Consider the following 10,056-nt stretch of genomic DNA (forward strand, 5'->3'; position numbering starts at 1 on the left):
GGAGCATAAAGAGCTAGGAAATATCAATAAAGGAAGGTGATAGATACACAAAATTTTCCCACATGTATGTAAATCTTATAAAGAAAATCAATTGTATATGGAATATTCAGGCTAATAATGGAAATGATCTCCATTCCTTCCCTAAGATAGAAAAATAAAGCTTAAATTATTTTCGAAATATGTTTTTAGTGACTCTGGGCTATCCCATCAAGGAAATCTCAGAGGTAGCCAATCTCTTTCCTCTTTCAATTTCAGAGGAAATGAATCAAAGATATGTTTGTAAATATTACAAAGGCATAAATGGAGTATGCTTTACCTACAATGCATAAAGATAAAATCCTTGGTCACAATGGATTTCCTGTCGAATTTTACTCTATTTTTTAGGATATGATCAAGCATGACTTACTTCAAGTGGTTCGAGAGTCTCGAAACTCAGGGAATGTTCTAAGATCCATGAATAAAACTCACATTGTTCTTATCCCCAAAAAACAAGAGGGTATTCATTTTTCATATTACTGACATATATCATGTTGCAACATCATCTACAAATTGGTGGTGAAGGTTAACGCTATTCATTTAAATCACATTTTGAGGTCAGCAATCTCAGAAGAGCAATATGTTTTCTTCGAGGGAGACAGATCCATGATTTATGGCAATTGCACATGAGACCATCCACTCCATTAAATCAACAAAGAATCAAATGATGTTGGTAAAAATTATCTCTCCAAGGCCTGTGATGGGGTGAGCTGGACATTCATGTTCCTACTTCTTCTCAAAACGACTCCAAATGTTTAGGAACTAAAAACTACAAAAAATAGAAAATTGCTAAAATAGGACAATTGTGTTGTGAGCTAATGGAATAGGTGGGTGGTCACCGATATCCACCTGGATCATACATCTAGGTACATTCAACATTTAGGAGACCATTGATGGTGAATGTGTTGGAGCCATGGATATCCATATGTCAACTGTATATTCTCTCTCTACAAATTACTGGTTTTTTAGAAATCTAATGTAATGAAGTTCTTTTTTTTGGGAACTATTATCAGTAGAAATTTTTTGGGTTCTAAAAGAGGCAAAAGAATAAATAGATGATATAGCAAAAAAGTATCAGAGCAACTTTCTTATCAAAGGCTATAACATGTATCTTTCTACCATGAAATATAAAGAGTTTTTTCTTTATGAAAAAAAATATATTTTTTGTTGTTTTTTATGTTTAATTATAATTTTGATTTTTTTTAACTATTTGAAGATACCTTATAATTCAATATAGAGGAGATGTTTCACATAATATTAAATAATATTATATCAATAAATAATAATAAAATATTTAAATTCAATTTTTAAAAATACAATTAATTTTAAAGTGAAAAAATATAAATCAACATTAAAGTAAATTTAAATTTATATTCTTGAATCAGAATATATATATATATATATATCGACACTCATTAATTCCATCGAAAGTTGGCAAGATATTGAAGGTAGTAACAACACCACACCTACAATCATACACCATTGGTTCAACAAGTAAAAGATGTGACAACTACATTAGTTAACAATGATGCCTACAACACAACATCAATCCCTTTAAGGATGAGATAATGTGTGGCATTATCTGGTTTGGAGTTTGTGATGTTCTTTTTTGAAAAACCATATATGTGGATGTGTCATGATGTTAACCAATCTTGGGCTCCATGCCACCATTATAACCCTAAGAGATAACCTTCACAAGATATTGCTAGTAGCCCATCTATTGTTATCCCTTTATCATTACTAAGAAGTGTTAGAGATAATCACTCAAACAAGTAGATTTCTTCTCTTATGTTCCAATCAAATGGAGAAAATAAAATCACCATCACTGCTAAGGCCTTTGTAAGGGGTCACTCTTTGTAGAAAATATAGGTAGATTAAATAGTTGAAGAATACATAGGAACCTTCACCTCGCTTACATGAGTACCTTTGCACTATTAGGTAAAGTATATAATTGACATGACAATGACTATATGCAAACACTCACTTTTAGAGAATGAGGAGATCAAACACCAAGCCCAAGTGTTGATACAAAAGTGCCATATTTCATTAAACTAGTCACCTTGCAAGAGCCATATTGTGCTACTTCAAAAGAAGGATGGGTCATGGTGACTCAGTGTTGACTATAGAGCTTTGTACACAATAACATTCAAGAAATGGTCTCTCACCCCCAAATTGACGATATACTTGACAAACTCAAAGCCACCAAGTCGTTTTTGCAATATTGATCTTAAATTGGATTATTTGTCGAGTGTCAATCATAGATCACCAATGTTTGGAATTTAGACTTCAAGTCTAAAGAAGGTGTCTTCAAGTTTTTAGCCATGCCTTTCAACTTAACTAGTGTGGCAACAACATTTATGTGAATGATGGACAATATTCTATGACCATTTGGTAATTATTTTGTGGTCTTATACGTAGATGGAATTCACATTTTCAACTTAACCTAACAAGAACATATGAAACACATTCAACAAATAATAAGCACCCTACATCAACACGAGTTATATGCTAAGTTGGAGAAGTGTTTTTTTAGCATGCAAATAATTGATGTTTAGGATATACCACAGATGGGTGTGGTGTGCATGTGGATCTAGACAAGATCTAAATCATTCACAATTGGTTGATTGTAAAGACACTGATGGAGTTTGATGGCTTCTTGGGCTTTACTTAATTTTACCGTAGGTTCATGTTGAGGTTGTATCACATCACTTGGGCCTTGAGCTAAGTGACCAAGGGTGGAGCCAAACCAAACTACTTTGGATTGAGGCACATTAGAAACCATTATAGGATGAGAAACATCATATCTACAATAATGCGAATATCAGATTTACAACATCTAGACAAAATAGAAATGAATGCCACATATTATGTCATTGGTGTATCCCTCACACAACATGGATATGTAGTGTCGTATGATGACAAGACATTCTCTAATGTAGTTTGCAAATAACCCACTTATGACAAAGAGATTTACACCATTATTTAGGTTTTTCGAAAATGGAAGCATTATATTATTAGAAAGGACATAATCATTCACATTATCACATGCCTTTGCAATTTATGCAAACATAAAGAAAGATGTAAAAAAATTGCCATCACAAGTGGTCTGGGTACCTTAAAAAATTATCCTTAAACATTGAGGACAAGAAGGGAAGCACCAATCGAAGCTGCGATGCGCGCTCTACTCTCGCCTGCTAGGTCAAGCTACTTCTGATCTTGCCTCGGCCTTCTGCTCTCAGCCATGGCCCCTCCGGACGCTTCACCGGAGGCGGCTGCCGCCCAATCGGCGTTTTTTGCCTTGGTTAAATCCTTGCCCCCTCAGCGCCCTCGCCCAACAATCTCCAAGTTTGTAAAGGAGCTAGATGTTCTGCAAGAGGTCAACCTTCCTCCAGCTCTTCCTTGCATGGTCGCTCTTTCATTAACAGAACAAGATCTCATCAAAAAATTCACTGGCCTCTGGCCATCTCCAAAGACAGTGCAAAGATGGGTTGAACGAAACTGGTCTGATAAAATACAAGGAAAAATCTCCATCCACTTCTGCGAGAAAGGGTATTTCACCTTCCATTTCGAATCAAGAGAAGACAAGGATCTAATATTCAGAAACTGACCATATTTCATGGATTCCAGAGGCCTATACCTCAACAAATGGACTCCGGATTTTGACCCCGAATTGGATGTCCCTAGCGCTGTTCCGGTCTGGGTTCGGCTCCCTCACCTTCCCCTCCATTGTTGGGGAGACGAATCAGTTCGAGCTATTGGGAATGTTGTTGGAAGATTCATTGACCGTAGTGAGCCAAAAGATAATATGCAAGCTTGTGCTCGCATATGTGTAGAAGTTGATCTAGGCAAAGGCCTTCCTGAGGCCATCAAACTCAAAGTGGACGACTGGACTCACATTCAGCAATTGGACTACGAGCAAATCTCGTTTAAATGCAAGGTATGTCACGAATATGGCCATTTTGCCAATCGTTGTTCTAAACTAGTTGATGTAGAGAATGTTTCACAAGATGAGCAATGGGAAACGGTCAAGAAAAAGAAGACAGCCCCCATCTCCAAGGCACACCCTGAAGCTACTCCTCCCAATCATAATGCATCCATCCCCTCCACCTCATCCCTCTCTAACTCCTCCCTCCCCTCTCTAGCCCATCCTCCCCTCCCCCTTCTTCATCCAATCCTTTTTCTGTCCTTTCCCCTCCTGAAGACAACCCCCCTCCCTTGCCCCAAGCTGATGCCATTGAGCCCACCCCACCTCTGCTTATCTCCTCCTCCCTCTCCCTAGAACCTCCCTCTTCTAGACTTACCAGGAGTTCTTCGAAAGAGCATGGAGTAACTATGGACGCACAAAAAAAACATGGGCCAGGAAGGAAGTCTGCCAAGCAGCAAAGAGATGAAAATGCTCAGAAGGATATTGCCATGGGCACTCAGAACCCCATAGAATCCTACATTTTGGGGCAATATGATAAAGAAACAGTACACAAGGAGCAAGGAGGGCGAGCAACTCTCTGTACCCCTCACACTCAATGATGAAAGTTTTATCCTGGAATAGTAGGGGACTAGGGCGCCCGTCCAAAACAGTTGCCTTAAAAGATCTTATAAAACATAAGAAACCAGGAATTCTATTGTTACAAGAAACAAAACAAGGATAGCAAGAAATGAAAGGCATCATTAGTCAACAAAAGAAGTATAATTGTAGCATTAGTGAATCAAGGGGCGCCTCTAGGGGAATTTCAACCCTCTGGAACCATAGCATTTGGAACCGCATAACAAACATAGTTAGCCAGCACTGGATAAAAACCGTTTTAGAGAACATAACAGATAGCCAAGGGATAGTCATCTATAACATCTATGCACCAAACCATTACAGAGACAAAGAGCAGTGTTGGGTTGCTCTCAAAGCAAACATAGATGAAGAAGAAAGCAGTAATATTATTCTCGGGGGAGACCTCAATCTCATACTCCATTCCAATGAGAAAAGAGGAGGTTGCTTCTCTCCTGACCCTTACAGAACGCAGTTGGAGACCATCATGCAGGATCACGATCTTATTGATGTTGTTCCAAAAAATCGAAGGTTCACATGGAGCAATCGCAGGTTGGGAAAAGGCAATATCATGGAAAGGCTTGATAGAATTATGGTGAATGTCACGTTCCTCTCCTCCTACTCCACTGCTTATGCCACCATCCTACCCTTCTCTGCTTCTGATCATTACCCCACAACTCTTGTTCTCGAAGCCCACTGCCCCTTAGGGCCCATTCCCTTTAAATACAACCCTCTGTGGAACAGCATTCCCGCTGTCAAAGAGATCGTTCAAAGCACTTGGTGTCAGCACATAGAAGGATCACCAGGATACATATGGGAAAACAAGCTAAAAAGGACCAAATATGCCTTAAAGGAATGGGCAAAAAACTACTACACGGAACCTGAGAAGGTTAAAAAAGAGATAAAAAACAAATTGGAAAACATTCACAGCATAACAGAGGAACGCGGACTCTCACAGGAAGACAAAGACCGTGAAAGCGATCTCTACTTCCAGCTATATCGTGCAAATAGAGAGGAGGAGCAGAAATGGAGAATAAAATCTAGGCAGCTATGGCTGCAAGGAGGAGATAAAAACTCTGCTTTCTTTCATAAGCAGGCTACCATCCGGAAAATTAGGAACAATGTTACATCTATCATAGATGTAGAAGGCAATCTTCAAACCACTCAAGGTGCTATTAGAAAGGCAGCCTCAGATCATTACAGTGCTCTTTTAACAGAAACGAAAGAGGAGGAAGATTACTCAGATCTGCTGCAATATCTCCCCACTGAGATCAGCAAGGAAATAAATGATAACTTGAACACAGAGATCGAAGAAGAAGAAATAAGAAGAGCTATTTGGACACTCCAACCAAACAAAGCTCTTGGCCCAGATGGTTTCCCCATCTGCTTCTACTGAGCTTATTGGGGAATAATTAAAAAAGATCTAGTCAAAATGATAAAATGGATTCAACGCAAGGGCAAAATTGGAGGTTTCACCAATGCCACCCATCTTGCCCTCCTTCCCAAAGAGAACTGGCCTTCATCTTTTTCCCGATTTCGACCCATTTCTCTTTGTAACTCATCTTACAAAATCCTGACCAAAATCCTTGCTTCTCGCCTCAAACCTCTCCTCCCCTCTCTCATCTCTGAAAACCAAGGAGGATTCTTGGCCAATAGGCAAATTTCCGACTCAATCCTCCTTGTCCAAGAAGCTATTCAATCCAGCCAATCTAGAAAGGAAAAAGGTTTCATTCTAAAATTGGACCTAGCCAATGCCTTCAACAGAGTAAGGCATTCTTTCCTCATTGTTGTTCTAAAGAAAATGGGGTTTGCTACGCCTTTCCTTGATCTCATCAAAGCTTGCATTTCAGGTCCTTGGATCTCTCCTCTTGTTAATGGAAGACCAGGACCTTCTTTCCAATCCTCTCGAGGGCTAAGACAAGGCTGCCCTCTTTCCCCTTATCTGTTCATCTTGATGGCTGAATCCTTCAGTAAAGCATTGGACTACAATCGGCGGGTCGGACTCATCACAGGTATTAAATTCGGGAATGGAGTCAAAAACATAAACCACTCTCAATTTGTTGATGATACTTTGTTAATAGGAGGAGCCTCCAATATAATAGCCTGTCATTTCAAAGCCCTCTTAGACAAATACATGAGATACTCAGGAGGTATGGTCAATCAACTCAAAAGTTGCATCTATGGTTAGAACACTATAGCTCAAGTCCTCCCTAACATCGCCAACACATTTGGGGTCCCTTGCAAATTAAACTGGGAGCACTTCACTTATTTGGGCATGCCAGTGAGTGCTAGTCCTCTGAAAGCTGAAGTATGGGATACTATTATAAATAAAATGAAAAGGAAAGCGTAGCAATGGGGTTCCACTTGGCTCAATCCAACAGGCCGCCTTGTTCTCCTAAAAACAAGTCTTTATTCTCTACCCTTATACCAATTGACGCTTCTGCAAGCTCCTGCCATTTTCCATCATAAAATGGAAATCATTCTCCGCCATTTCCTTTGGCAAGGGGGGGGGGGGATGAAAAAAACAAGTTCAATCTTGTTAGTTGGAAGCAGGTCATTCAAACCCAAGATCGTGGAGGCCTAGGAATTAGATCTCCCAAGTTCCTAAATCTGGCTTTTGGTGGCAAGATCGTTTGGAGATTCATTAGCGGCCATTCCGCTTGGTGGAAAAGAGTGTTGGAGGCCAAATATCTAAACTTTCCAAGACAGCACCTCTTGGATTACGATATCCCTAACAGAGTTTGCTCTAAAATCTGGAGATTGTGCAAGAAAGCAATCCCCTTTCTGGCCCAAAACATTTCTAAAGTTCCCAAGGGCGGCACCAATATCAAAATCGGAGCAGATAAAATTATGGGACAACAGCCAAACTGGAATTGATCAAATTCTCACCTTCTTTGACAACATAGGGCTTCATTACTTGGATCAGATTTCTCAATGGGATACCCAATCTCAGATTTGGACGGGATGGACCTTTCCAGCCATACCCATAGACCTCAAGGCGAGTTTTGCTATTCTCCAAGCTCACCTTCATAGCATAGCTCCTATTAAAAAAAATGGTATCGATGGCTTCCGTTGGGATCCTTCAGGCTCCAATTACACAATTCAAGCTGCCCATCAGTATATTTGTAGCAATGAACACCCCACGCCCATTTGGACGCATTGGAAAACTGTCTGGAAGTCAGAGGCCCTCCCAAAAATTAAATTCTTCATCTGGGCTCTCCTAAAAGGGAAAATCCTCACTTTTGACAACTTGCAAAAGTGAGGCATAATCGGACCTTCCCGCTGCCCAAACTGCCAAGCTGCTGAAGAAACCATCCAGCATCTCTTTATCGCTTGCCCCTTTGCCACCACCTGTTGGAGAGAAATATCCTTCAACGCCCATCTCCCCTGGAGCCCCCATAACTCTATTGGAGAAGTTCTGCACCTTTGGAAGAAGAACTATCCGTGGCAACAAAAGAATAACAATATAGCCAAAAGGGTTTGGGATACTCTTCCCTATTCTCTTCTGTGGAACATTTGGTTGGCAAGAAACTGCATGGTCTTCAAAGACAAAGAAACCATCACAAGGAAACTATGTAACAAGGCAAGGAGTCTTACTTTAGAAACCATCTCAGCTAAAAGTCAAAAGAAAATTGATATCGCTGGCCTCTGTGTTGAAGAAAGGAACTTCATAGGCTATTTGTTGGATAAAAGCAACAGTAGCCAGAGTGGGAGTAACATCAGCAACCAGCTCAACAACTCTAATCACAGTTGGAAAGTAAGATTGAAAGATGAGGAGTTCTCAACTTGGCTCAGAAACAGCAACACCTGCTATCTCTTCTTCGATGGTGCTTCCAAATCTAACCCTGGAACAGCAGGGGCAGGTGGAGTCATCTACAATGCCAACGGAGATATCAAAGTTACTTATGAATGGGGGTTAGGCCCCCTCTCCAACAATAGGGCTGAAGCTCTAGCACTATACCAAGGGCTCGTCCAGCTTCAAAAACTTGGCATAAACACAGCAATGATCTTTGGCGACTCGGCTGCCATCATTAGTCTAATGGTTCACAACCGAAATGCCTCCAATGTGCTACTACAACAAACTATCAACCGGTGTCAAGCTCTCGTTCAACAAATGACTGACCTCCGCTTCTTCCATGTTCTTCGAACCTTCAACAAGGAGGCCGACACTTGTGCCAATAGAGCTTGTAGCAGATCCATAGGCAATCTCCTATGCAACTCAGTCGAATCCCAACAATATCTACCATGATCAGAATCATCTCAATGCTCAGAACGGCCTGCAGCAAATCAACTGTCACTGACAATCGCAGCGTCTTCAAGAAGATTCAGGTCCTGATCGCTGCTAAAATACGCCTAGATAGTCGACAGCATTATGACTTCTCCACCGAATCTCTGGAAACGATCCGCACAACTCTTTTTTGTCCCATCGCCCATGCTGCTCTGCCCCGCCCTTTCCTCCCCCGTGATCCTCCTCGTCATTTTCCCGTGATCTCTACCCCCCTCTCCCTTAACCCCTCGTCAAACCTCTTGTCAGAACCCGCCTTCTTATCCGCTCTCTCCCTCCCTCATTTTCGCATCTCCTCTTCTCCCTGGCAGCATTCGCTCCTTCTGTCGTTTTCTTCCAGCTGTTCCTCTGCTCTGAGCCATCACTCTCGTTCTCTCTTCACTTTCATTCCTCCACCAAGCTCCCTATTCCCAGACTCGTTGGTTCAGCAGTTTAGCAGAGCTCTTCTCTCTCAGAGCACCGAGAACACAATTCGGCCTCCCTCAATGGCAAGAAGCGAAGACTGCCTCCACTGCGCCAATCTGCAAGCAGAATTGGAACAAATCCGTGCTCATCAGAAGATTTTGGATACCAAAATCGACATTCATGCCCGGATCACTAGCGAGAAGCATGAGGCCGACCTTAATCTTTTTCTCCACAGAGTTTCTTCACTCCAGGAGCAGTTTAATGATCTCTCCAACAAATGCAGCCATGCCCAGGAGTCCATCGACATTCTGAAGTTCATGATGGAAAAAAGAAATGTTCCCAACACCAACTCTTCAAGTCTAAGGAACGTTGAAATTGACAGCAAGCCCGAAGAGTCTATAGCCCACCAGATCAGTCATATAAACATAGACTAAGCATGCCTTGCAAATTTTGTTTCTTATTATTCTAGTTCATTAGAATCTACACTTGTTCAGGTTTTCCAAAAGTCAGAAATGACAGGAGCAAAGAGGAATTTTGTCTTCCCTGTAGTATTTCCTTGCTTTGCTTCCCGGGCATAATGCCTTGTAATACAGGAGCTCAGCCTCCTCAATCTTTTTTTGGAATATAAACAGCAATCGATTGTGTTAAAAAAAAAAAAGGGAAGCACCAATCAAGTTGCGCACTACCTTCACTAACATTTGTTTGTGACACTAACCATTATCCTCAACACTTATTGGCATGAGACTTAATATAAGATATCATTGTATCACATCAATCCTAACTTCCCTCCTAC

At 40.9% G+C, this 10,056-nt stretch overlaps 1 protein-coding gene across 1 annotated transcript; it reads left to right on the forward strand.

The window, feature by feature from the left end:
• The first annotated feature begins 4,688 nt into the window (after positions 1 to 4,688).
• LOC149245471 (uncharacterized) lies at positions 4,689 to 5,969 on the forward strand. Its single transcript, XM_089438685.1, has one exon. The coding sequence runs from the start codon at positions 4,689 to 4,691 to the stop codon at positions 5,967 to 5,969; it is 1,281 nt and encodes a 426-aa protein (XP_089294811.1).
• Positions 5,970 to 10,056: the final 4,087 nt, after the last annotated feature.

This window comes from Pinus tabuliformis, chromosome 7, assembly GCF_031772625.1.
Source record: "Pinus tabuliformis cultivar Carrire ecotype Pingquan chromosome 7, CPIR1, whole genome shotgun sequence".
Lineage (NCBI taxonomy): Eukaryota > Viridiplantae > Streptophyta > Pinopsida > Pinales > Pinaceae > Pinus > Pinus tabuliformis.